At 40.1% G+C, this 27,971-nt stretch overlaps 8 protein-coding genes across 8 annotated transcripts; 5 read left to right on the forward strand and 3 right to left on the reverse strand.

Annotated features, from left to right (window-relative positions):
* Positions 1-122: 122 nt before the first annotated feature.
* Positions 123-3,543, reverse strand: EAE97_011984 (uncharacterized protein). The gene is made up of 3 exons (XM_038882498.1): positions 1,952-3,543; positions 734-1,878; positions 123-672 (listed from the first exon to the last, which is right to left on the reverse strand). Exons 1-3 carry the CDS (start codon positions 2,745-2,747, stop codon positions 355-357), a joined length of 2,259 nt encoding a protein of 752 aa, XP_038726669.1. The 5' UTR covers positions 2,748-3,543; the 3' UTR covers positions 123-354.
* Positions 3,544-4,151: 608 nt separating this feature from the next.
* EAE97_011985 (uncharacterized protein) lies at positions 4,152-4,782 on the forward strand (the record flags this gene model as incomplete). Its single annotated transcript, XM_038882499.1, has 2 exons — positions 4,152-4,666; positions 4,728-4,782. 2 exons carry the CDS (start codon positions 4,152-4,154, stop codon positions 4,780-4,782), a joined length of 570 nt encoding a protein of 189 aa, XP_038726670.1.
* Positions 4,783-9,200: 4,418 nt separating this feature from the next.
* Positions 9,201-11,013, reverse strand: EAE97_011986 (uncharacterized protein; the record flags this gene model as incomplete). Its single annotated transcript, XM_038882500.1, has 4 exons — positions 9,201-9,958; positions 10,018-10,502; positions 10,575-10,759; positions 10,819-11,013. The coding sequence occupies 4 exons, from the start codon at positions 11,011-11,013 to the stop codon at positions 9,201-9,203; spliced, it is 1,623 nt and encodes a 540-aa protein (XP_038726671.1).
* A 1,862-nt stretch (positions 11,014-12,875) lies between these two features.
* On the forward strand, positions 12,876-15,336 carry EAE97_011987 (uncharacterized protein). The gene is made up of 5 exons (XM_038882501.1): positions 12,876-13,625; positions 13,717-13,821; positions 13,886-14,110; positions 14,170-14,312; positions 14,367-15,336. The coding sequence occupies exons 1-5, from the start codon at positions 13,416-13,418 to the stop codon at positions 14,869-14,871; spliced, it is 1,188 nt and encodes a 395-aa protein (XP_038726672.1). The 5' UTR covers positions 12,876-13,415; the 3' UTR covers positions 14,872-15,336.
* A 1,092-nt stretch (positions 15,337-16,428) lies between these two features.
* EAE97_011988 (uncharacterized protein) lies at positions 16,429-17,157 on the forward strand (the record flags this gene model as incomplete). The annotated part of the gene is made up of 1 exon (XM_038882502.1): positions 16,429-17,157. One exon carries the CDS (start codon positions 16,429-16,431, stop codon positions 17,155-17,157), a length of 729 nt encoding a protein of 242 aa, XP_038726673.1.
* A 4,439-nt stretch (positions 17,158-21,596) lies between these two features.
* On the reverse strand, positions 21,597-23,323 carry EAE97_011989 (uncharacterized protein; the record flags this gene model as incomplete). Its single annotated transcript, XM_038882503.1, has 3 exons — positions 21,597-21,772; positions 21,830-22,837; positions 22,915-23,323. The coding sequence occupies 3 exons, from the start codon at positions 23,321-23,323 to the stop codon at positions 21,597-21,599; spliced, it is 1,593 nt and encodes a 530-aa protein (XP_038726674.1).
* Positions 23,324-23,998: 675 nt separating this feature from the next.
* Positions 23,999-25,363, forward strand: EAE97_011990 (uncharacterized protein; the record flags this gene model as incomplete). The annotated part of the gene is made up of 1 exon (XM_038882504.1): positions 23,999-25,363. One exon carries the CDS (start codon positions 23,999-24,001, stop codon positions 25,361-25,363), a length of 1,365 nt encoding a protein of 454 aa, XP_038726675.1.
* A 1,347-nt stretch (positions 25,364-26,710) lies between these two features.
* EAE97_011991 (uncharacterized protein) lies at positions 26,711-27,320 on the forward strand (the record flags this gene model as incomplete). The annotated part of the gene is made up of 2 exons (XM_038882505.1): positions 26,711-26,836; positions 26,895-27,320. 2 exons carry the CDS (start codon positions 26,711-26,713, stop codon positions 27,318-27,320), a joined length of 552 nt encoding a protein of 183 aa, XP_038726676.1.
* Between the last annotated feature and the right edge of the window lie 651 nt (positions 27,321-27,971).

Raw genomic sequence — 27,971 nt, forward strand, 5'->3', positions numbered from 1 at the left:
CAAGAAGTCCATAGGTAGGAAGACTAAGTAATTGATAGGATAGCTGAAAAAGGGTTGGAAGCTAATAATAGGAAAGATTGACGTCATGGGACATAACGCTAATGCACGAATTAATTAATACAATAGATATTATGAATTGAAGCTATTCCCAAATACACAAATCTCATCGCACGCAATAGAAACACGATGTGTAATTGTTAAACTCGTTTGATTAATCGAGGTTCCTGGTATTTATACAGAACCCCTTGAAAACAATGTACCATAAAGAGAGCGTAAGAAATATACACAGCGAGCCGGTTTTGTACACACCACAACTGTTTCTACAAAAATTGGACCAAATTGAACGTTAGAATCTTAATCATTGGAGGATGTCCAGTGTCCATGACCAAAAGTTTCAAAGTCCCAACCGGGCGGTGCTACTTTATCCCTTGCTTTAAGCACCGGTGTTGATACTCCTATTGGCATTAGACGGGGCTCGTAATGTGCTGTGTACTTCCCCTCTTCATCTCTCTCCGCCCACATCACCTCTGGAGAATTCACTTTCTCCCTCACAAATGCTACAATTCCATGGGAAACTCGAAAGGAATGGAACCAATCATTGTGCCAATTGTGATATTCGATAAAGCCACCCCCCATATGATACATTTTAAGACCAAAGAATCCGGCAAAAACCTGAGGGTTATTTAGTATTTGAGGAAAGATTGAAAGACAAAGGAAATATAGGATGACTTACACTATTAATCATCTTGATTGTATCCGGGTCTCGTGTTCGTTTCATAGCGAACGTCAGCCAGTCAATTGAACCACGGTATCCCCAACATGTGCTTATTAATGCGCATTGTACATGTACCTCAAAACTCATAGGGCTTTCTGGAGTCCATGTTGGAAGTTCATCTTGACAATTAGGATAGGCGCCTGAATCAACGATAGCAGTTTTCTCAGCGCCTGCGACGTAATCGACTGGAGGATGAATTGGACGTGATGGTCCCATCCATGCATCCCATTCAGCGTAAAATAGGGCGTAAACTCGCTGACTAGCATTCATATCCTGATATGGCATAATAGCCAAAGCCGTTGGTGTGTTTATTGGTAAGAAGCTTCTGATAGTATACTTTGTATCGAGCATGATCCTTAATAACCCAACTGCTCGAGTGGTCTTAGGGTCCACCTTCACTCTTCCATTCTTTCGATAATGTTCGATCTCACTCTTCTCTACGATCTTTGCAGAGCCACAGCATGCACAGCTGGCGTCTCCGAGCTTATGCGAGCCAAAACAATAATCCAAGACCCTATCTAGGAACCTCTTCCCAGGCACTTCGTAATAATCTAACGATTCAAGTTGTGTGGTATCTTCAGGACGAATGCCACAAAATTTGATCAAGCAGGCTTCTACCGCGATTTCTAGCAATGGTGCCGGCCAATAGTTTGGTTTGTCGAGATCGACCCATATCTGACGAGGACTTAACGTAGGTTGACGACGTCGCAGCTCTTTAATGTCTTTAACAACCTTTTTAAGGTTCAGCTTGTTGTCAAATAGCGCCATAGACTCCATTCCTTCACCTAATCTCGCGGCTAAAAAAGTGCCATCTTTGGTTTCATATCGTAAAATTTCGGTTTCCTGCCACCACCGGTTTTCTTGATTCTTCAACTGGATGGTGTTCGCCAAGAGATAACCATTTGCTACCAAACAAGCCTCTACAACTATTTCTTTCAATGGCATTAGGCCATTTGGTTTCCTATTCAGCTCTCCCCAAATCCAACGAGAGCTTGAATCACGGTTATGGAACCATAGATCATGGATCTCTACAAGAACCCTTGTATCTAAATCTTCGACTCTTTTCCTCAAGTTGGGGTTGGACATGAGAAAAGCATACCATTCTATAATCCCGGTTAGCAAGTCAAAATGTGCATTTTTAGAATCAGACCGTGTTTTCGATGGACGATGACTTACTTCTAATAAAATCTTTAGCAGATAGGTCCTTATTCAGTCGATCTTCTTCGTACTGCCGCACCTGGTGCTCATGAGCCTTGATTTGGACTAATTTCTCTATGGGATAATCAAACGCCACTAGCAGCCAAGCCTCTACAACGACTTCTTCCAGTGAATTCTGGCTGCCTGGCTCCTCGTTAAGACGTCGCCAAATTTCACGAGAGCTCAGTTTAGGCTGCCTTGAGGTTAGCGCTTGAATGCGTCGAAACAATAGTTTATGGTCTATATCATTATATGATCGTCCAGGATTGATATCTCTAAGTACTTGGAGAGCAAGATTTCCGCGTACTGAAATCCACTGATCGATCTCCAACGCTGTATGTCGGGAACCTGATTTTGTATATTCAGCGCCGAGGTGTATATCTCTAGATTCAGACTGTATGTCTTCGGATTCAGACTCTGTATCTTTGGAGTCAGACTGTATATCTTCGGATTCAGACTGTGTACTTTTTGTAGCCGGTTGTATAGGTTTGGTGCTAGTGAATCTATTCTTAAGAAATTCCATGAGACATTTATCGTCGTTCTCCATATATTCAAGATTGGCTTTCGTGGCCTTGAATTTGACAGTCTCTTCCTCAGGGTAATCGAAACACGCTACCAGACAAATTTCCACCGTGATCTCTTCCAGTGGTTTCTGCCTGTCCGAGTTTTTGACTAGATGTTCCCATATTTCATGGGAATTCAGTGTAGGTTGCTCAGAGCGTAGTTTTTCGATCTCTTTACGGAGGTCTTCGAAAGTTTCTTCGTTAATAGCCATGTTTCCGTTATGAGATGAATATTAAATCGGTGAATGCAACTATGCGAATCAATAGTGAAGGTTGATTGCTTGTAGAAGGGTTTTTGATGTGAAAATGTTGAATGAGAAGAGAGGTTTGAACCCGAATTGAAGTTATCTATGAGTATGAAGACCATGAATGTGAAGGAAGGTCGATGTGGGAAGGTCTCAACATGGTAGTCATAGTGATTGATATGGTACGACTGCGTATCAGGGGAAAGTGCGATGAGACTTTGGCATTTGGGCACTTAATACTGAACTAGAATGGCATGGAAAAGACTTTAAAGCTGTAAATCTGCCTGGGTAGAACACATCCTTATCTTGTATACGGTACCTAGTACATTTAAAAAGCTCTCAAGTTATCACCCCTCGCAGATACGAGATTGAGCAGGCCTTTAACTCCATTGAAGTATTGATACATAGTCGAATGAAGGAGTGGTGGGCGACTTCCCTTTCATGAGTGCGGATTTGCAAGAAAGGGAGGATCATTCGACCAGGTCAAAAGTGATCAAGATAGGCATCTGCCTCCAAGTATCAACTATAATCATGCGTCGTAGGGACCCTAACTCTCCCATTCACTCCATGCCATCCTCAGCAGAATTCCAAAAACCTGAAGAAGCAAAAGAGAATGGGAGACCTCAAAGGGATAAAGTGTATATTCCATCATACTTGCGATGAGATAATATAATGATTTGCTATTGTTGCAAAAAAGACTATGCAGGAAGAATGAGCAGGCATTGGCAAACAAAAGGGAGAATCATCATTGCAATAAAAAGTCATTTGTCGTTGTATATATTCTTGAATATCAATGTTTGTGGTTGGGAGTTGCTTTGATTTTGGGATGCTTTGCTATGTAAGATAATTGTGGCTGGCTGCTTGCAAAGCTAGCGGCCGTTACAGAATCTTGGCTTCCGAGCTTCAATGAACATCAATTGTGTACCTTCGTTCCTACAACAACCTCAAACCCAGCAACAACCTCATCAAGCCCGATAAATTTTTCTATGGAAAGAAGACATATCAAACTCAAATTCTCTGCCCTTTTGCGCATTCAGATGATGGATGCATACCTCGGCACTGGCAGAATGGGTAAACAGTTAAAACAGGTTACTTCTCTCACCACAGATCAGACCACTTGTTGCAGGTAAGCAGAGGCGCATAGAAATAGGTGAGGACTATAGAAGGTAGGAACTGGGAGGCAGATCTTTGTTCTCAAAATATAAGAACAAAGCTATATCATTTTCAAAGACGAATGCTAAACAACAGTCAAATCTTCCTGCATCTATCGAACCACAATTGAAGCATCAGCGACAACGACTATCATCACCGCAATCAATCAAAACATCGAAAAGCCACATACCATCCTACAAAATACGAACAAATTCCAAAATGATATTGTTTGAAACAGACACCTCAGTCTTTGAACTGTTGTGGGATCTCGCTCTCGCATTCTTTATTGTTCGCATCGCATTCATATATTTTATCCTCACATATCTATCATCTCTCTTCTCGTCGTTCATTATTCTGAATCGAGTCATACCATATAATCATCTCACGGCTCCAGCCAGAGAACTTATCGCCTTTCCCATATATATTATTACAGTGGCATTGTGGGCGAGGACGGTGATTGTATATTATGAAATACCACACGTGCCAGGATTTAGGATCGCGATTGGTTTGGTCGCTGGATTCTTTATGGTGATTGCGGAATTAGTGGGGGGTTTCGTGTTATGGGAAGAGGGATACAAAGAATGGATTTGGGAGACGAATTTGCTTGGCGCGGGGCTAGGGATATTGTCATTAATACTATTCGAGGGGATGCCGTGGGTATTGATGCAGCTCGAAAGGAGTGAGATGAACGAGACCACTCATGGGCATGAAGAAAAGCCAATTATAAGTGCTGTGTAAGTGATCTTTCTTCAACCTTTGGAATCGAGTCCGTGGACGGTAACTAACCATCAACAGGCCAACAATTGGAAAGACGGAGAAAGTGAATATTGAAGATAAAAAGACGAATTGAGGTTGAGAAATATAGCTATACGTTGAAGCATCCTGATGGGGGCAAGATATTCCTAATTAGATTTCACTCAGTGAAGATGATCCCAAGTTGGGCCTGGATTCCGTCTAGGCAATAATTTGCCGCATGCGTCAAAGCAAAATCGCTTATCGTCTTTGTGCAAAATAAAAGGTCCTAATTTCTGAGTCATGTACGAATGATGCGGTGGAAGCATCCCATCAAATGTCAGCATTATTACGTCCCTGCTTCTTTGGACGACGAAGTTTCCCCTATCAGGATCATCACTGTTGTCATGTCTGGCCACGAATCCGTTGTCAAATGACTCGAAGATGATTGTATCATTGCATGGTTTATTCAATACGCCGCCTCTGAGAGCAAGAATCCCTTGAGACACCTCGGTTTCTGACTTAATGAACATGGGCCCCTGAGACGTCGATCTCACTTCTACTCGATCCTCCATTTCTCGTTTAATGGCAAAGTGTATCTGTTATCTGTGTTCTGGATTACGCAGTATACATCTCTTGTAGGACACAGTAAGGAGAAGATCTTCTGTGTAATGTCTCGGCTCTAGGTGATCTCGGTGTGGCCGGAAAAGAGGGGCACCACCCCCACCAACAACATAGAATCTTTCACAACATGTGTTTTTCGATGCCATATTACGATGTCAATTTGATAACGTAATTTATCAGCATGTGGGCCATATCAGCATGTGGGCTATTTTCACCTCAATTTATACTTTTCTCTTTCAACATAACGTGGTTTATCATCGAGTGGGCTATATCATCGAGTGGGCTACTTCAAAATACATCAAAATTAAGGATTTTTGAATATTTGTATTTTAATAACTGATTATTATTTTAGAAAAAGAAAAAAAGATTAAATAATAATAAAAGATTAGTTTTCTAAAAATTTAGTTTTTATATAAATATTTTTATTTTATATTAAAAAAAGTGAAAATTGTTATGATTTTTATTACAAAAAAATATTTTTAATAATAATTCTTATATTAATTCGAATTTCTAATAAATAATTAGATTTTTGTAATATTTATATAATTAAATTTCATAGTTTTAATTTTTAAAAAATTCTATTAATAAATAAAGAAAATACACAGTTATATATAGACGAATTTTGTATATAAAAATAATAGCCCACTCGATGATATAACCTACTCGATAATAAACCACGTTATATTTTATCAACAATCTATAATAAATTTAAATAATCAAAAAGCCTATATACTCCTTACTATTGAAACTATTCAAAAAAACAAAAAACTAAGCATTCAAAAGATTATTAAAATACATAATATTCTATATATAATATTATAATATAAAATTAATAATTTTTTTTTATATAAAATATTAATATAAATCTTAAAATCTTTTGAAATTAAAAAAGAATATTATTATTGAATATATATTTAATATGGATTTTAAAGAATTTCTATTTAAAATTAAGAATATAGGAAATATAACAAATTATATTCTTGAATTAAAAGATACAAAATATATTAAGAAATTTTGAGTATATTGATTTATAAAATATTAAATCAGATTAAAAATATTTTTTGATTATATTTATAACTTCTAAAAAATTCTTTATAAAGATTCTAAATATTGATTTAAAAAGAATATAAAAGATATAGTATTTATGTATTATAGGTTTTTTATATTTAATTATATTTCATTTAAAAAATTAATTATATAAAAGAATAGTAGGCTTTAAATAAATATTATTGAGAGAGCTAATTTCTTTTATATCTATTTAATCCTTTTAGTATAATAGTTATTATATTAAAGTCATTCCTTTGAAGTAAATACCTTTATTTATATATTAAATTTATTAAAAATTGGTTTTAATTATTTATAAATATATAAATAAAATATAATATTTTAAATAAAGACTTCTATAGTTTTAATAAAATAAACTTTAGAATAAGGATTATAAATATAATAATAATTAATATTATTAATAGAGAGATATGATAGAAGTAATTAGTATAATTAAATATAGGAATAGATTATAATAAATATATATGAAAATAAAAAGAGTGAAATTATTCTTTATTTTTAATAATTTAAAAATAGATTTATCTTTTTAATTAATATATCAAAATCAATTTTTCTATTAAATAAACTATTAAATTTATATCTAATAAATAAACAAATGATAAAATAGATTTAAAATAATTAAATATTTCAATAAATATATTAAAGAGAAATAAAAAAGGAAATATCGATATCGAATATTAAATAAATATAAAAATTATAAATCAATATTATTTTAAAATTATTATAAGAAGGATAATATTAAATATATATATTCACTATTATATTCAAATTATTTAATTCATTTATTTAATATAAACTATTCTAATAATTTGAAATATCTATATAATATTTAAATTAATAGATTTATTAAAATATATATTAATTATATTTCAAAGATTAAATTCTTCATAATTTTAAAATTGTATATAAAGAATTAATTATCTTTTAGAATATATAATCCGGATTTCAAAAAATAGATTTAATATTATTTAATTCTAAAACTATATTCTCAAAATTAGATATTCAAAATTTATATATTTATTCTTCCCTTTTTCAATTTAAATTAATAGATTTTTCAAATTTCTTATAATTCAATTGAAATTCTCTTTCAATCAATATTGATTAAATCTTGAATAAATTATTATTAATTAAATTCCTTTATATCTTTATTTAAAATTATATTAATTCTAATTAAAAATACAGAAAGATTAGTTTAAAAAATATACTTTTGAATATAAAGATTTATATACTTTAAAAAGCATATAAGATATTAAATAATTATATTAAATAAGAGTATTTATTAGATAAAAAGTTTTTAATATATTATTTCAATAAAGGATTAATATTTAGATTTAATATAATGAATATTAAAATCAAGGAAATCCTAATAGAGAAATATTTTTAATAGATATTTGTTACGGAGGACTTACTAAAACAGCACTATAGGGATAGTAGGATGAAAGCGTAACTAAAGATAACAGTAATCAAACAAATAAATAATAATTAAAAGATAGATATCTATTTTTTATTAGTATCTACTCTATAATAGATATAGAATATATAATGATTACAGATTAACTAGTAAATATAGGTTAGATAATAAATATTGGTTAGATAGTAAATATAAATTAACTAATAAATATAAATTAAATAAACAATAGTTTTACTTTAGATTATGGATGTTGATGTTATATGATTAGGAAAACCGAATTATCAAAATCAGCTTTTCAATAATCGATTTATCAATTCAAAAAATATAGAGATTTATATAAAGAAATGGATTTCATTATAATATAAAGCTTTATATTCAAAACAATTATGAATTTTATATTATAATTACAAGAATTGCAAATAGTTATAACCTTGTTGAATTCCTATTTGAAGTTTAGTTTAAACTACCTCGAGAGATCTCTAGATATTTCTATATAACCCTAGAGGCAGCTCCCGTAACAATATTATACTAAGTATAGAAAACCAGGTTATAATTTAAGAACTTATTAAAATAATATAATAAATCCTAGATTATTAGATTCTTAATAGTTTTAATCAATTGATATAATAATTGAATAATCTGTATTTAAAAGTATAAATTGAGGTGAAAGTGGCTCACATACTAATATGGCCCACATGCTGATAAATTACGTTATATGATCTGATAAGATTGAAATTCTCGGTTAAGTCTCAACTTGCATTTATTTCGATCCAAATTTCAAAGGAGGATAATGATTTGTTGATTATTTGTTTAACTATTCGTTTGTTTATAAAAACGAATTTGATTTTGGTGTCCCATATATTTCATCCACTTCGTCCACACCGAGGCGATGTGCCTGTGAGAGGTTACTAAGTGTCCATTGCTTCAAATATCCCTGCAATATCTCTTTCGAAATGAACGTGTCGGTGTCGATGATCTTCAAGTGAAAACTTAAGTTAGTTCGGCTCGAGTTCGGTCCCATAAGTTATGCTTCGGAATGATGATGATCATAATTCATTGAAGTGGATATCCCCGCATTGCACATCGATAATTCTTGTGTACACTCTTGACGGGATGGGTTGTTCCTTGGAGCTCGATCATCTCTTCTGTGATACCGGATTTGTGAATAGTATGTTAAAGACCGTATACATCTTACTAATCGCAGAGAATAATAGCGTCCTTCAATCAGATACTCACATAGATAGCATATCCCAGATGCAATTTGCAATTTTTAAACCCCGGATATCTGGGATTAGCCGAGAACACGCAAATTAATTTCACTGTTTGAATTGTCTGAATGAAGAATTTATATATTTTCATTTGCATCAAATGGATGCTTCTAATAGACTAGTGAACTTTTTAGTTCAATAACGCCGGATGACTTTTGTATGCATCATTTATTCCCGCCTCTTCATCGCAAGCACAGGTGCGGTATATACGTGCCTTGCCTTAAAATAATAATAGATCAACGCGACAGATAACGTGGCTACAAACATCACACTCGACCAATTCATATTTTGGGCGGTGACGGGTGTTTGGAGAGGCCAAAATGAGAAGAACGTGATGGGTGCTAAGAAACACAACGAGGCAATGTTGATGGTCATGCCGTATTTGCCGAGAGACCATCGATGTGGAGGAAGGGGACCTTGTAAACGGCGCCAGACCAAACAGCTGATTGTGATGAAGTAAGAACATAGAATTGAAACACCGCCAAGAGAATTGATTGCGTTGAGGGCAACGGTTGATCCAAGGTTGATGAGTGAGAGTAGGGAAGAGACAGCGATTGAAACGCAGACACTGCGAAGTGGAATGTTCCAACCGGGCGACACTTTGGACAACCAAACCGAACCTGGTAATCCTCCGTCTCGAGCAAATGACCAAATCTGGCGTGAGGCGGCAGCCACTTCACTGATACAGCAAGATAATAAGAGGATAACTACGACCATACACATAACGTTTGTGGCGGCGTAGCTTTGCGTTGCATTGAAGAATACTTGCATAAAAGGCTGGCCAGTTACAGTTTCAAGAACGGCGTCGAGATCCCCGAGGGTGAAGATTAAAGTCACTGCCATGAGGAATCCCATAGTAGCGTTGGGTCCTACTGACCACATGATGGCTCTTGGAACTACCCAGGATGCGTCTTGAATCTCCTCGGCTACACACATAGTATGTTAGTAATCCATTCATGTGACATCTTTCAATGGTTAAACTTACATAAATGCACAGAGCAGTCATATCCAATCAACACGCTCATCGGACTGACCAGCCCGATCATAGCTGCCAATCCCTTGGAAGACCATCCACCATCGTTGGTAAAGTTCAAAAGAACAGTATTTGGATCGCCACGAGGTCCCATGACCCATAACGGAATGATAATAACGAAGAAACCGATCAAGTGAAGAATCAAGACTATACCCTCAATCAATGGCAGACGTTCAGCCAAGGAAGTGTTGAAAACAACGGAAAACGTTACAACTCCGATGGCGAGCAACGTCGCGTGGAATGGCTCGTAGACATAGTCGGCTTTGTTGAGGGCAATAAGACCTTGAAGGATCCCACCGATCATAAAGCAGACACCCGCAAGATACACTTGCCATCCAATGGCAGAAAGCCAGCCCACGATATAGCTGAGCAGCCTCTGTATCCTGGGAGGGGCAAATTCTGAAACCCAATGGTATTGTCCACCTGCCGTTGGCGATCTATGTTCTCGACATGTTAGTCACCAGAACGAGAATGAGCTGAATTCAGAGTTTAGGGATGATGGCACGCACATAGAAGCCATTTCAGCAATACTAGCATATACCAAAGACATGCCACAAGCAGCAACAATGAATCCCCAAAATAGATCGGCCGTCCCTCCATCAACCATGACGAATGTGAAGAGGGGAAGCAAAAGTTCCCAAGACGCCATAGCTGTACTAGCAAATCCCAGCATCGTTATAAATTTAAAGTTCCGCTATATGAAATCCAGTCAGCCATTACTCGTTCTACCTCATCGATAATGGCGGAGCCTACACGTAGAACCTGCTTCTTTCCTAACACCGCCATGTCCTGTTGATCGGCTCTCGTTCCACGCCATTTCTTTGCGACCTGGCCTGGAACCTCGTCTTCGAAATCCTCCTTCTCAGCATCTTGACTGTTCGAAGCAGCGCCACCTGATTCTCGACTTGCATATATCACTTCTCCGTCCTTCTGAATCTCTGGGGTCATGGTGACTAACGAGGAAAATTCGAGGGCGGCTATGCTGACAATGAGATAAAAAGCTGGAACCCGCGCAGCTCAATTTTGCGACTCGAAAATACGCATGGAATGAAAAGATTGAAGTCGCAAAGATATGGTTCTAAGACAAGAGACTGAACTTTTGCACAATGGATAACAAGATAAGATCAATGCATGATGCAAGGTAGATGCAAACTACGATCAATCCAGCATTGCATTACCCACTCTATTGTGCCCTGAAATTATCCCCAATTCAGTCCTGCTGACGAGCCGTACCCGTATACTATTACTTCATACAAAACCAAGTCCAGACCTGCAAAGCTATCGTTTCAAACTCTCCCCATGTTCTTTTCTCATCTACATCCGAAATACGCATGCCGTCGAAAACTTAAATATATGAAGTCAGCGGACGATTTACAACCTTAACCCAATAACAACACTCTAACGACATCTACCCAATAAATCATGCAAGCTCAACAGCTCAGTGATTTCTTCAAAGCATTTGTATTAGCTAATTCAAGGGTTGTGAATCCTTTTTTCACACCAATTGGATGATACAGGTAACGAACGCCACAACGTTCAGGGGCGGGCCATCCCACCAATTTAGAGGAATGTCCGTGTTTATTTGGGAAGGTGGGGATCCAGGCATATGAGGTTTCCACTGCCGCATGGAAGAAAGAGTGACGGGCCCGTATGAGTGGAGATGTGTACGCGATTGCCTTTTTTTGATACTCGTATGATTTAAGCGATACAGACAGGAAATTTCGCATCTCAGACTTACTCTTTTGCTTTACCTACAGTGGAAGGAAGTTCTGTTTTCGATTAATCTTCGATATATCAAGCATGCTTGCAGCAGAAGTTTCGGCCGATGTCCTGTTTCTAGAATCAGGCCACCCAAGGTGTTGGAGATGGGGAAAGCCCGGACACAATAACATATCGATCTGCGCAGTACACCTCGCTTAGTTGTAAAGAACAATCATCATGATGAATGCGCAAGTCTTATTCATTCATGAATTTTACCAGGAAGCTTCTGGTCAGTGGCCACCATAAGGAATGCAGCAGAAAAGTTTATTTGAGCCTTCAGGCCTTTCAGGGGACTATTGCTTAGTAAAGCACTCTTATGGTTCTCCATATCGATCCATGCGCGATCGATATTTGAGGATTGACCAACTGTTACGTGTACGATGTACTTACACAAGATTTTGAATTGGCATTTTTCACACCAACCGAGGCAAAAAATAAACGACAACTTCTTCACACTCCGTGCGTACTGTAGTTCTAATAAATGCCTCAAGATTTTTTGGCCTTCATTTCAAAATATCGAATCGCAAGCGAAATAATTGGGATTACGGGATTACGGGATTGCGGAATTACGGGATTTGCTTGTTTTTGAGAATGATTCTATATTTCTAATATGGTTACATCGCGTAAGCGGTATAAAACGTTATTTCAGAATTATACATACCTATGTGTTTTGAATTAACAGACTCATCTAAAGGTAAAAAGGTAGGTCGACTTGGTTTTAATAAAGGGGGACCCAAAAACTGTTATTAATTTTCAATTCAGTAATATACTTCAATTGGAAAATTATGTAATCTTTATATCAATTTTGCTTCTCAAATTGAAATCCAAGGCAGTTCCCGAAGCCCTTTTAAGGGTGTCCAAAGTTATTTTGCATACAAGTTAAAATTTTGTGCTACCATATCCTGCAACCCTACAAAGGATCGACCTCTACATCCACATCTACCATATACCCCAGCAAATACCGAATGACCCTAGTCCAGACTGAAAATCAGGCTCAGTCACCCCACTCTTCAAGTGAAAACCCACAACACCCACAACACCCACTTCCAAATTAGCAAATCATTCAGATTTGCGTCACGAAGAAACCTTGCGACATGCGAGATTTGCGAGGATGGCCCTTCCACAACCAATTTACTGGAATCCAGGAATGGGTTCCCCCAAAGCTTGAACATCACTCCCGACGCTGATTTCAGCTCGTTCCTTCCGTGCCTTTCATGCGAACCGAGACTTCTTGTGCAGGTTCTCGACGGACTACTCTGGGTGCCAACTTTCCGCTCCCGGAGGAGTCCACAAGGGGCGGTTCGTTATCACCTGTTGTAGGGCGTGGCACGGAGGCACCATGTAACAATACTTTTACTTTCTTCCCGTTCTCGAGGCACCGTTTATGTCTGTTCTGCAGAATATAGTTACTTGAGAAATCCCAGGATAATGCTTCTTTCGCTGTATCCTTTATGAACCATCGGCATCCGGCACTTTGATCTACAATGCTCGAGTCTGAATGTTTGAGCCCCTCCACTTTGACATAATTATAACGTGGCGGATGTTTGGTCTCTGATTTTGTTTGGACTAACCATACGAGAACCTGTGCTATGTCAATGCCGACGACTGGCTTGGTGGTGCCACCGGGTCAATCACCACCATTTGCTGTTGTGACGAGTACTGATCATTCGGCGTGGATCATTATCGCAACGGCATTGGGGCTTTCTTGCCTCTTGGTATTCAGTGGAATCAAGTCTTTCGCTAGGACTTCGATGGGAAAAGGCGTTAGTTATGATGAGATATGTCTCTTGGCTTCGACGGTTAGTTACTTGACACATCACTCGCGATGTTCTCATCGCGCAGTTGATGACATCTTGAAAGTATCATGAATTTGGCTGACAAATAACGTAGCTGCTGGCAGCTATTCAATCATCGGTAGTGCTAGGAGCCTGCGCCAAAGGTTTAGGTAAATCCATCGAACTTGTATCAGTCAAAAACCAAGCCCAGATAGAGCAAGTAAGTTCAAGTCATCTAAGCAGCGCGCATTGAATCCCGCAATAACTAACTTTTCACTTGTCAGATGTGGTATACGAGCTTGCTGTTGTTTATCATATCTCTCGGATTGTCCAAAGCTTCAGTAGTCGTCTTATTGGGCAGTTTGACCCCAGATCAGAAACACAAGAAAATCTTCCGCAGTGTGATTGGCTTGACGGCTACTTGGACAGTTGCGAGTCTGTTTGCGGTGGCTTTACAGTGCAATCTGGCTCATCCTTGGAAAACCATCGGACAGCGCTGTGATAACGTGGTAAGCATTATCTTGGAATCGAATTTGGCCCAAAGCATGAATCTAATCCGAGATTGTAGTCTTTAAAATGGCAGGTCATATCTGCCTTTGATATCATTTTCGAGCTCGCATTTGTTGCATTATCATTTTACCTAGTATGGAGTCTTCGGACAAGCAAATCAAATAAGACTATTGTCGTGGTGGCATTTGGGTTTCGTCTTCCGTGCGTCTTTTGGGGACTTCTTCAATACAGGATCGCATGCTAACATCTCTTCAGTATGATCATCGCCATTGCCTACCGACTAGCCCGATTTGATGTAAATGGATTGACTACGAACCCAATGTTTCTCGAGGATGAATTTATTGTATGGACACAGAGCGAAATGAACTATTCCGTCATTGCCGCCATTATACCAAGTCTTCGACCTTTTGTCAAAAATCTTTCTACATATTACGGCCAGGAGCTGGGAGGAAGATCGGGATATACATTGGAGGATTCAGAGAACTATCAACTTTCCAATCTAGGCTCCGCCATGCGAAATGAAAGCCACCACCAAGAGAGCAGAATTCGAGAAGATGTGGATCCAGACGATTATAAATTTCGAGTTTGGGCAAACGAGCCAGGACAAGGTGCAAAGAAAAGCAAGAATCCGGGCGAGGGAAGCTCGAAATTATGGAACAAGGCCGGGGAAGAAGGAACAGATGGATTGAGTGTGGGGAGCAGTGATTCTCAGCGGATGATCATCAAGAAGGATACTACATGGACGGTACAGATGGATTAATCAATGATGGACACGGCCATGGATAAGGGTAATGGGAGGCCATCTGTATTGCGATGATATGGCGTCGTCAATGGAGTCACGGATAGAAGCGTCGAATTTTAGACATTCTCGGGTGGTTGTTTGTATTACATCTTTTTGATGTATGGATCTTGCCAGATACCCACTTACGGTGTTCAAAAACATCATTAGAAACCCATAAATGGGCGATGTCCTACTTTATTCCGAGCTTCATCTGTCTTTCAAGAGAATCCTGATACCTGAATGTCCAAATTCACCATTCTCGGTCATAGTGCAGAGGGAGGTGGAGCAAGTAGTCACAAAGCCTTAATCTTCTGCACATCTACTTCATAAGTGTATCTACAGTGTGGCCACATGAATGCTTTGTGGTAGAATAGTCCGCGTTCTCAACCTCGAAAGGTTTCGATAAATGGATACATAGACGAAGGTACGAAATTTCTATCCCTTGCTAAAAACTGAAGATTACCCAATGTTTCAACATTTCCCGTTCCTGCATAAAATATGATCATGGCAAGTAAGGGTCGGGGAACTCCGTCATTCGGTATTGATGATCACATCCAATGGAATTATCTTGATTCTGGACCAGTCAATTTCAGACATCTAATCCTAATAACATTCGATGCACAATTCAAAGAGAATTGCCTCTGACGAAGACACAAAATCTTTCAGCTAATGACACATTGATCTTGAGCGTACGACATGGTTAAAGATATTTTCGCATGTTTATATCACCCTTTTCCACAAGGACAGACGCAAAATAATTCAGGAAAAAATTCCTCCCCACTATTAGATTTTCTCTGCCCCCCACTTTCATCCTTGTTGACGCGGCTCCTCAGAAACTTTACCCTCGCTAATTCGGACCCGGATCCTGGAAGAGATTAACCTTGAATGCCCTGCCCCGAGAATATATTATATTAACTTTGATTGAAGAAACAAGTATCCACGGAGGACTTTCCTTAAGCGCGATGAAGACTTCTCCGATGTGTTCTTTAGGACTTTAGAATTCGAAGACATTATATGGGATATCCCGTGATTATGTGCGTTTTAACTCCTTTTCATCTGTTTCCCCGCCACCAAGGAGTAATCAAATTGATTCAATTTCGAATCACATGTATTTCTCCGACTAAAGGAAATGGGGTTCTTCGTGTTTGAGCTGCTAGCAGCTGCAACCGATTCTTCTAGATGACATGCAACAAAAATGACGGGATACTAATTAATCCCTTCCCGGCCACCCAATCTTCTAACAAATTGTTTCGTGGTTTCATCCAGATCTTGCGGAACTGGTTTGTACCACTTGAGATGAGACACTTTAGCTAAATTCAAACCTCAGATCCTGTCATTTTTAACGCCTGATTTCGAATTCTGTAGCACACTGAACTAGATCCTTATCGAAATTTACATCAAACCCTTGATTTTCCGAACGCCTTGCTAGAACGGTCCAGCCCTTGAACCCTGAGATTCTGAGATCAATCACGCCACTCAGTACTATTCTACACATATCGAAACGGTTACAATAATACCTTGACGAAATCTTAAACCATGGCAACTGTAGCGGCAGGGTCTCAAGCCGGCCATGACACCTTCGATGCACTCAATATCGAGTACGAAAGAGCGTATCGCGAGAACCCCTTCAAGATTGCCGCCGTTGAGAAAGCAATAACTTTATTAGACCCCGGATCGAAGGTTCTCGATGTGGGATGTGGTACTGGGGTGCCAGTTTCGGAACTATTGGCTGAAGCTGGACTGGAAGTGTTCGGTTTCGATATCGCACCCAAGATGATTAAACTTGCTCAAAAGAGAGTCAAGGGTACCTTTTCCGTGTCGGACATGGTGCAATTTCAGGTTGAAGATACGTTTTCGGGCGTATTTATGATATTTGCTCATCTGCAACTTTCGTATGCAGACGTTCATGCGGCGGTCTACAAATACGTTCTTGCATTGAAGCCAGGGGGGATATTTGTTCTCGGTCAGATGCCGAGTGATTCGTATGTTAAGGATGAAGGCAACGCAGCTTATGATGAAACGAGAACGTATGTGGAGGATTATGATGCGCCGTTTATGGGAGAACTACTCCCGACTTTTATGATGAGCGAGCAAGGACAGAGGAACTTTTTGACAAGTATGGGATTGGAAATCGTGAGTGAGACGATTGATCGATTTCAACCGGATAATGTGAAATGTGAGCCGGAAATGCAGCAATATATCATTGCGAGAAGACCTGTGGATGGGAAGATTGTGGAGCCACAGCCGCTTCCAAAGAACGAGTAGCCATTTTTTGCGACGTCTAATCAAAATTTGTATGCCAACCAAAAAGTGGATGTTGGAGACCAGTGATATTACAACCCTGTGATCTAGGTAAACCTTTCGTCGGCTGTTGATTCGAGAAGGATACGAAAGACGTATCACCCACGTATTCGTAGGTCCTAAATGTCTACATGGTATTCTGTCTAAAAAGAGCTAGGTTATTGTACGAATAACAGGCGTTAAATATGGGCTATCGAAAGACCTAGGTAGTCTCTTTCGCTTTTCGCTTAGGTTTAATACAGTGGCCATTGAATTGAAGTCATTCACCTACGTTCATACATCGGCAGTCAATGAAAACTTTTAAGCAACATGTCAACCTACTCCATATGACACGTTGCTTGGACGAGGGAATTTCTCGAATCCTGGAAGCTTTCGGATGTACACTGAACACTGTCTCTAGAAAGACGATGGTTTGAATTAAGGTTCATTTGTCTCCAATGGGCTTCAGCTTGTCAGAAAATATAGAGTTTTGTAAACCATATATAGTCTGGAAATAAACACCTTCTGCCACATACGACCATAGACTGAGGAGAATTGGGCATCCCGTCCGCTCTGCCATACACAAGCCTCAGATCGGTAGATTAGTAGTTGGGTGGGTGACCACCAGCGAATCCCTACTGTTGTATGTTTTTGAATCTTTTAGATTTTTTGTGTTTGCCAGTGCTGTCTCTGGTCTTGTCATTTGTTTTGTTGAATGTCTGTTCGTCATTGAAAGCAGTACTACTAAACCCCCTCTGATATCGTTTTAGATGGAAACATGCCAGTGGTCATGTCGTTTGGGTATGTGAGAATTCTCTCGAGATCATCTTTTATGCCACATGTATGTATTGTGTCTAGCCCCGGATATCAAGCTTTTTCATACACGTTACGCATGTCCTAGCTGAATAAATGCACTCACACAACGCCGTTTCATCCCCCATTCAGCCATAGTCAAGAGTACCCTCCTGTTCCACTGACACCCGTGGAGCACAACGAACAAATGAAAAAGAAATCGAGGAAAAGCATGAGACAGACTGTATAGTATTCAAATAGTACGACTGTTGCATGCAAGATATACTTTGGAAAACCACATGCTTCATTTGAGCTCCGCGTTAACCCGATTCATTCTGCTTGGCACGATTGTATTGAGGAAAGTCCAAGTTCAAGATCCATACTCTGATCCTTTCCCCTCTTCTTTCTTCCACTGTGGAAACAGCTCGATCAACCTCCTTCTTTTAAACTAGTAGTTCTGCTTGTGGCTATTCAATCTCTCAACTATAACCTTGAACCCGTCCTCCAATTCCTTCCGGTACTTGGTCAAATCCTCTTCTTTCCTGATAGTACTCACTTTGTTCGTTTCCGCAAGATTTGTGCGGCTCTAATCAATGGCGTACTTATTCCTTTTGATGGCCCAGTCTGCGATTGTAGCTTTTGCGAACACACACTCATCGTACCGCCTCTTTTCCTCATCCGCTTCCTATGTATGCGAGCCTGTTTGGACGGATCCGAGTCGAATTTTTCCTGCTAGTCATTTTGCACGTGAAGGCACGCATGTCAATAGCTTTGGTATGTTTCACTTGGACGAACATATGGTATCTATCTATTGAAACTATTTGGTTTCGCCCATGTACTCGTGAATAATGGTGGTTGCATGTCGATGAGGATATCGGTCCAATGAGTTCTAGTTGTCCGTCTTGGCGCGATTAGGTGCGTTGGACTGAATGAATACGATTGCTCGTGTACAAAGCAGTCCAAATTTCGTTTCTGAAACCATTCTTGGTTATGTTGTTAACGAGTCCTTGGATCAACTCATTCAGCCATTGCCAAAGAAAGTCACTGCATCGCCATGTATTTCGTATGCGGATGTTAAAGCCGTATCAACGATATTCACAGGAGACTCCACGGGATATATACACATGAACTGAGCATCTATGTAGGAGATGAAGATGTAGGTTGACAGAGTCCATTTTCTCCACTGACGCGTTGCCTCGGGAGCGGAGTTTCATTGGGATTCTGCTTTTTATTATCTTGAAATGCATCATGAAAGTATTCACCAGCCTCTGGCATTATCAACAAAGCACGAACTTTAGAGAGTAATTGAGACGTGCTATGAGACTTTTCCTGCTGGCAATCTCGCAGATATCAAAACAGTTAGATTGACGTCGTTTCCAAGGTTCGTGAAGCTCACTTCTTGCGCCACATAGACTTGCACCAGCCACACTTTCAACCCCGCACGAAAAATTCAGGATCTCCGTTTTCTGTATACCTAGGTACCTATGGAAACCAAAGCATTCATAGACAGTTTGTTGTGATATTCTTCTATGTTGACAATCCTGAATGTTCCAAAGTTTATTGAGATGATTTTTGCAGTTAACGATTCAACGTTTCTTAATCGCCGTGGGCAGAGCTTCAGTGGCAACCATATAAGAAGAAGTCTTCCTCTCCATTTTGGACAATCGACCTTCTCATGACAAGGAGCTTTTCATTGAGACATAGTTTTTTCGGAAAGTTTTGATAAAATCAATGTCAAGAATAAGTGATCTTGATACGAAATTTTTAAGAATTGAAGGCTAGTGGCGTATGAAGTCAAGAGGCAGCGAAGAGATGATTAGAGGAATGAATGGAGAATTGATTCTTTTGATTGGTCTCACTTGATGTTTTTTTTAATTTGATAGCGAGGGAGCGACAAAGTCGGCGTTTATGTTTCAGAATCTTGAGTCTCTTTTCAACAGTGGTAGAAGGGTCTTGCAAGATCGAATATCCTGGAATTAAGAGTATCACTCTGGGCATGCTTTCAAGCCATGACCTACGTTCATCAGGAACGGTGTAAAGTATTTGTACATTCAAAATTCTCCTAGGCTGGACAAGAATTAAGTCACAAATATTCCAATATTCGGAAGTATCCAGAAAGTTGAGAATGAACTTGGAAGCCTGGGATCTGATCAAACCTTTAATTATATTCATCAGCTAAATCATGGTGGCATCAAATCTTGGACCAGGGATTCGATGGCGGCTTCCTGTTGCAGTTCACATCTCATTGGATTCAGATGTGCAATGACCAGCTCAGATCGAGCTTTCTTGCAAAGCCAAAGGTGGCGGAGAATCCTGATAATGCGAACTTCAAAAGCACATCAGGACTGAAGGACTGAAGGAGAGAGATGGATTTGATGGCCACTGCTCAATCCATACTTAATTAGAGTTGTTTGACTGGTCAGGTCTCTGGCATTTACCCTGTTCTCGTTTTGAACCCGGTTTCATGCAAATATTGAAATGCTTCAAGTCAAGTGTGGTACGGATAGCAATCTCATAATATATCTGCACTGCAAGTGGTAGGCATCTAATAACGGCAGCATGACTCAGATTACTCAGTGTGTAGTTCCAAGAACGGTATCGTTTAATATTCAAAGGTGTTTCTGATCCGATGAATCCTTTTGGCGTTTGGTCAAGAGTCATTGCCAGGCCCAAGAAAGGCTGTTTCCTCAACAATGCTATGAAAAAGCTGTGAGATCGGGAGATCAACTTTCATTGCCAACTTTGAGATAATTATTGGTGATTGCGTACAAATGCTGCGATAACAACTATGAACCACGATGGAACACCGCTGAAAAAGCTTAAGCACGATTTCCTTTGGCCTCTACGAACATGTATGGAGTCGTCAGGAGAGAAGGTGAATGATGAAGGAAGTACATATCAATTATCTGAAAGTTAGAAATAGAGATGTTGTTAATAGAATTGCTACCTTATTTTGTGCGTGGTGAAATGAGTAATCAACGTCCCTTCCTCATATTACTTTTTTCATACATGGAGTCAGCAACTCCTTTCATCGACGTAACAGATTACTAGATTATTGATAATCTATAGAAACGTCAAACCCATTAAGATTGGCTCAGTTGGAAAACAAGAGTTGCCAGATCATATATGAAGTGATGGCCTACATTTAATGGCTTTCCCGGCTGGAGTCTGTCAGTCAGAAGTTGTCAACCCTTGAAGCCAACTGAAACAATCTGAGTATTTGCAATACTAGGCATCTCGAAGTCTGAAATTCTTCTCTGCTATTAATAGCTTACTCAAATCATAGTCTGGTAGCCCAGCTTTAAATCACGAATTAGCATGAGTAGATCTAGAGCAACTTCGTGAATGCCAATGCGATGCTGAATAGTATGCAAGTTTTGTAGAGGTGTAACATCGCATGTTTCTATGCATTCATGGATAACACAATGATCACCCGATTCGATTCACACTTTATTCTTGATTCTCATAGTCACGAATTTTAGTGATGGAGTTTGTTGGTAACATGGCAACGGCACAAGTGTCCTTGGATTTTGGACACTGTGCTCATAGCAATAGTATAGAAGATTAATTAAAGATAATAAAACAATGGAACCATGGTATACACTCCGAACGTCCCAATTAAACCCCACAAATCAAACAATACTCAAAGGATCTGCCTTATGCAATCTAACCTGTACGCCGTTCATACTTCGATTTGTGACAGTATGGTGATATAGCACTGGGCCTGGTTTCTCTAAATTCTCAATTTGATCATACTTTTGAAGAAATCTTATAATAATATATGAAGTCTCAGTCAACGAAAATTGTTCTGCAAATACAAATTAGCTATCTATAGATTTGGCATCTCAAAGACGGGGAAACTTACGACCGATACATTTCCTTGGACCTCCGCCGAAGGGAATAAATTCCCATCCGGCCCTCCTCCCTTCCCATCTCTCAGGCCTGAACTTGTCGGCATCCTCACCCCAGATATCTTTCCTGTATTGCATCGCGTATGTCGATACCAATACTCTTGACCCAGCTGGTAAGAACATAGGTTGTGTACCGTCAGGACCTCCTCCGCGTGGTAAAACAGTATCTTGATTACAAGTGCGATCGTTCAATGGCACAGGTGCACCGACTCTTAACGACTCGTCAATCACATATTGTAGATATTTACAAGATCGCAAAGATTGAAATGAGATCTCTGAACCGGATGGTCCAAAGTCAGAGAGAATGATGCTTCGAAGTTTGGAGTAGATATCTGGATTACGTGCAAGGAAATAGAATATCCAACCGAGCAATGAACCAGTTGTGTCGCGCCCAGCGTTAAGTACTTGCAGTGTTTCGTGGCGAAGCTGGACGGGGTCCTGATTTACCTTCGCCAATTCATCCAAAAGCGAAAATGGCTTTTTCTCCGAATCGGGTTCTGGCCTTTTCTCGTCTTGGGTTTGACGGAGGCATCCTTCCACAAATTTGTCGACCATTCGATGCACCTCGTCACGGTGATAATCAAAGTTGCGGCCTTTGACAAATCCATTCCACCGACCAGCAATACCTTTCATGAACAATGTTTCTTTTCCTGCATCGAGATGACGTCCGAAAGTACGAAAATCCGTGTCTTCTGTGCTCTGTATAGGGTTTGGACTGGCTGTATTGCCCGCTTCTTGAGAATGTACAGATTTTCCATAGAGGAACTCAGTTGAGACGTCCAAAGTCAAATTGTAGAACAAAGGGGCTAGATCAACTTTTCCTGTCCAGCCATCTTGAGTGCTTTGAAGTTCATGCCGAGCAAATAGTGCCTGGACGTGTCGCTCTTCGAGATCAAGATCCGATACTCTATCTCTCGAAAATTGTGGTCGTACGAGTTGTCTGGAGTGTTTCCATGCATCGCCTGTGTTCTTGAAATTAGCGTTCGTGATATATAAAAACTAATTGCATGTTCATCATCATCAAGTGGAAGTGACATACCCTGAGCAGTGAAGATAGCATCGCCGAGAAGGGGACTCCAAATCTCCCTCCTTTGTGGTCCGATATCCCATTTGTTTGCTTCGGTTTGTAGAATGAACTGCACCAAGCTTGGATCTCTTGTAATAATAATTTCAGTGTCCAAAACCATTCCCCTCACAGTCAAAGTATCCGGTGATATCTTATCCATAAGTTCCATGAACCATATCGGGCTTCTTCCTTCGCGATTTGCTCTCGCCGCTGCAAGAACACTCATGATGCCAAAGGGATCAGATCCAGACACTGTTGGAGGGGGTGCGCAGCCATGCCGTTCCGACTCTTGTAGGCGTCTTCGCTGGGTGAGGAAGATGGAAATGCATTTCGAAAGAACGGCAAAAACGCCAATATACAAAGAAAGAGAAAAGATATACATGAATTAATGAATTGAGGATATTTTGATGATCTCAGGTGTTCGAGAATCTTATCAATTCAAATGGTGCTTGTCAATGGAGCATAATAGAATGGTAAGTAAAATCTTGTCGAGAGGAACTTCGATTGGAACAGGGATCAAAGGAAGAGTGAGTAGCTACATACATCAACTGGACATTGCGAAGATCTTCAAAAAAACAAAATAGAGTGAGCTAATCGTGATATACCTTAGACTATGCATAATACATGAGCGTTGCTATAACGCCTTCACAGTGCCATTATTGCCAAATATAATATTTCGGAACTTGGATAAGCTTCATCGAAAGGCCTAGTCAGGGTACCGCTAGTGCGTGCAGATCATATCCTCGGTACAGCGGTCCACAATACTATAACCTGGCTTATTACTAGTATGTCAATTATTGAAAAAAGGATTGTGCTGAGCTAAGTAGGAACTATCAAGGGATATGGGTATGCGTGTTTCTACAAGTGAGATGCCTGATGAAGTGGTGTGCGTTGTCAATATTCGTTGTGCCAGTTCACCGTCGAATGCCCTGGTTGTAAGTTGTAATAAAGCCAAGAATCACCCAGGGTATTCATGTTCTATTGAAATCAATTACATATCATCTTGCTGTTCAAAAACTTGCTTCCACAATTTGTATCTTTACTCTGCATCGAAATCATGAACAAAGAACCATACCCACTCTCTCCACTCGACCACCTATCACCACACGTCCACGTCCCTAAGCTCCTCTATTTTTCATCCAATTCAAAGTCCCAAGACATCATTCAAACTCTCAAAGATGGCCTTTCAGAAACTATATCAGCATTTCCTATCCTTGCCGCATCAGTTGGGCCATCACGGGAACTAAATTGTCAAAAAGGCTCACTTGCCGTGCAAGCTCCTTATTTCAGCGTCAATGAAATTCTTTCGGTGAAGGATCTCAGTTCAAAGTATGACTTTCAAAGTATTGCAGCCAACAGATTTCCTACCGATGCAGTTGATGGAGATGTGTTACCAAATTTTGTAAAGAATAATGCTCAAGTGTTTCTTGCACAAGCAAACATCATCAGGGGTGGCATTATTCTGGTTTGCGCCGTGAATCATTGTGTTATGGATGAAGCAGGAATATTTAATGTCTTGAAATTGTGGTCTACATTCTGTCATGGGGGAAATGGTTGTGAATTGGTGACTGAGGAATGGATTGACAACTCTGCTCTGTTGCAAGGACAGGGAACGGGTAAATTGGAGGATTATCCAGAATATAAACTGTTGCCAGAGGATTTATCTTCCACGCCATACGTTTCAGTCTCTTCAGATGTAGTGGGGACGGGTGTGTTCTTCTTCTCAGACGATTCTTTGCGACGTCTGAAAGAGCTAGCTAATGAGGGCTCGAACGATTTATCTTGGGTTTCTACAAACGATGCTTTGGTTGCACTCATTTGGTCCAGGATAACCTCGGCACGTTCAGCTACTTCAAACTCCGTCGAGCCATCTACTCCTTCCCTGCTCGTCATGACCGTCAACGGACGCAACCGCATTCAACCTGCTATGTCGCCCACTTTCACTGGAAATGTTGTGTTGATTGCCAAATCCAATAGCACGTTCTCTGATCTGATATCAATGTCCTCAAATACTACAGATATTGGAGTCATCGCACGCATCGTTCGCCAATCAGTGCGTGACGTTGATGAGGCAAGGGTCAAAGACGTAATCAAAGCAATCCAGAAAGTGTCGGATCTTAACCGATTGGAGCCAAGCGGCTTTGAATCTTGCCAACGTAATGTTGGGTGTTCATCTTGGTCGGGACAACCATATTACGGCCTGGATTGGGGGGACAACCTCGGTGGTAAATGCAAAAGGTTCAGATGGAGAAGTTTGAAAACTGATGGAGTCTTTGTCATTTTCCCGAGAATTCCCGGGGGCCAGGGAGAGAATTTTGGAGAGGGTGGTTTGGAGATTTGCATGGGCTTACGGAGAGAATGTTTGCTGGCATTGAGAGAGGACAAGGTTTTTGGTCAATTTGCAGAGTGGAGGTGCTCTTGAGGGCCAGGCTTTGGGCATGTCATCGTCAGTCATTTTTCTTATCATGTGTAGTGTTCAGTAATCTTATTTGAAATGATACACCTCTTGAAATTATTGAATATAGAGTTGATGCTGGCGACTTCTACAAAGTACAGAATCTACCAATACAATAACTCACTTCGCGGAATGCACGTTCATACCCTGTTGAAGTGGATATAAAATTAGTCTCCCACCATAATATGATTTTCTAAAAATTTGTTCCTGGACTTAGACGAGCTACGAATAGTTAATCGCCTAATTGCGTTTATGATGTCCTCCGGGGGTAATTCAAGATGCCGATTGACAATCGACAGTAAGGATCCTTCGATAAGTTAGCCGACGATCACTTGGATCCACTTAACTATCCATAAATATGATATAAACTTGTTTAGCGGGGAAAAGGATCGAGAGATCCTCAACATCAGTCACTGTACCAGTATCATTGTCGTCTAAGAAAGGAAATTTAACATGCGGACGAGATGGTGGCGTTTAAAGTTCATCGACACCGCGGATTCCGACTTTCCGCAAGATAGTTCAGATAGGGCGATTCGATCTAGACAACAATTGTTCTATAACGTGAACTACAGAGTAGAGTAATCAAATTTGACTCAAGCAGAATCACCAAAGATTGCGATTTGCAGAATCTCTCTCGTTCTGGTACAGTATGTCTTATGTGTGGTCCTTTGCTATTGCATAGAACTTTCCGACTTGGTGGGTCTTTAGCGGTGACGAATCTCTGTCCGTGCTTTGGTGGGGCAGCTGAGGGAGCGCTAGCTTCGCTGTCCCTGACTTAACCAGATTTCGCTTGGCCTTACATCGCCAAGCTTAAAATGTGCGAATGCAATGGTCTCACGTGACCGTATTGAGATCGTTCTTAAACACACTAAAGTAACCTTTGTGGCGTTCCAAGCGGCAGTCGACAAGGAGTTCATTAAATGAAGGTGAGCTTAATGTTTGCTCCGTTATACCCATAATTGCTTGATTCTGATCTGCCGATCTCCCTTTAGCATCTAAGATCCGGCGGTAGGGAAAACTCTACTCGCCCAGCGGCCTTCTTAGGAACACCAGACTCCCTTTCGGGGTCTCTTGCTGTCTCAGAAATGGTAGATCGGTATGATCAGCAGATTGCGGGAATCCTGGTCGAATAATCGGTCAGTCGCCAGGATTGTGGTATATATCTTCATTCTCATTGCGTTGGAAATTGAATAATTCATCAAACACTTCACATTCATTCATCAATCACACTCATTTAGCAAACTATCCACATTCATTTCACCCTCCACAATTAATCTTCAAACTAACCCGTTTACTCAACCCCAAACCGAAAACATGCAATTCTCACGTATCTCTGCTCTCGCTCTCGTCGTTGTCCTTGCGGACTTCAGCATTGCTCTTCCCGTCGACAAGGGCTCATCGATTGCCGATTTAAGCCAAATTGTTCCAGGAGGTGCCAATGTGAGTAAAATTTCAAATAGAATTATTGAGAAGTTGTTTCTAACAGATCGATCAACAGGTGATCCCTCGCCATGAAGGAAACCCAGGGTACGAGGCTGCTCAAGCAGGAGAGGGTCCATTGGCCCCAGCCCACCCAACTGAGGTCCACCCAACTCCCGTCCAACCAGTTGTGATTCACCCAACTCCAGTTCACCCAGCTGCAGTCCACCCAACTCCAGTCCACCCAGGTACTGTTCAACCAGGTGATGCTCAACCCGCCGGTGTTCAACCCACCGATGTCCAAACCGCTGATGCCGACCCTGCCAACATTCAACAAACTGGATTTCACCCAACCATCAACCACGCGGAACAAGTCCAGAGCAACCATGGAAACTCTTTGATCGATGTTGAGCCCCAGGTTCTCATTCCTATTGATCTCGACTGTGTAGGAATCGCTGTCTGCAACCCTGTTACAGTCAACAGAGAGGGAAGCACCAGTGCATAAGCTGGCACGGCGGCTATGCATTGATCGCGCTTCATCGGGGTCGGGGAGGATGATTCCAAGGTCTTTGAGAATATTTAGCAGGGAATGGAGCCTGCATGTCAGTTGAGACGATATTTGAAATTTGGGGAGAAAACTTTTTGGCGAGATGACTTTTGTGGAGATTTCTAATTCTAATATATATACATTTTTACCTTTCTGAAATTGCTTCTGTCCACTGCTCCAAGTTTTGATTTCGTGAACTTTCAATGTTTCATATGCACATATGCACATATGCACATATGCATTTGAATTGCTTGAATTGCTTGTATTGCAAATTGAAAATTCAGAATTTGCAGAAATAGGAACATTTGACAAGGTCCAGTGCCTAGCACACCCTGCCTACTTCTAACTTCTATCATTGAGGATGGGAAGAACCATGCTCTCAATCCTTCAACAAAGTGCATCTATCGGACAAATGGTTATATAGCCCGCTTTCTCCCCACTATCGTGCGCAGATGACGTGTTTGATAGTGTGCTACGTAATATGGAATGGGGTATCATATTTCAATATCCCCTGTTCATACGAAGAGGGCGTTCGCGACCTCGAGAACAAGTCGGACACCAAAATTCTACATCTCAATCAGAATTTAATATCGGAAACGAACAAAAAAC

Source organism: Botrytis byssoidea (assembly GCF_014898295.1).
Source record: "Botrytis byssoidea strain MUCL 94 chromosome Unknown BBYS_045, whole genome shotgun sequence".
Lineage (NCBI taxonomy): Eukaryota > Fungi > Ascomycota > Leotiomycetes > Helotiales > Sclerotiniaceae > Botrytis > Botrytis byssoidea.

Excerpts from the sequence above, each read along its gene's own strand:
- EAE97_011987 (XM_038882501.1), top strand. The coding sequence starts at position 13,416 with ATGTCAATGCCGACGACTGGCTTGGTGGTGCCACCGGGTCAATCACCA. Across the intron at positions 13,626-13,716 it reads TATGTCTCTTGGCTTCGACG|CTGCTGGCAGCTATTCAATC; the intron begins GTTAGTTACTTG and ends CAAATAACGTAG. Across the intron at positions 13,822-13,885 it reads ACCAAGCCCAGATAGAGCAA|ATGTGGTATACGAGCTTGCT; the intron begins GTAAGTTCAAGT and ends TTCACTTGTCAG.
- EAE97_011984 (XM_038882498.1), bottom strand. The coding sequence starts at position 2,747 with ATGGCTATTAACGAAGAAACTTTCGAAGACCTCCGTAAAGAGATCGAA. Across the intron at positions 1,879-1,951 it reads TGCTAAAGATTTTATTAGAA|AATGGTATGCTTTTCTCATG; the intron begins GTAAGTCATCGT and ends CCGGGATTATAG. Across the intron at positions 673-733 it reads CAATCAAGATGATTAATAGT|GTTTTTGCCGGATTCTTTGG; the intron begins GTAAGTCATCCT and ends AATAACCCTCAG.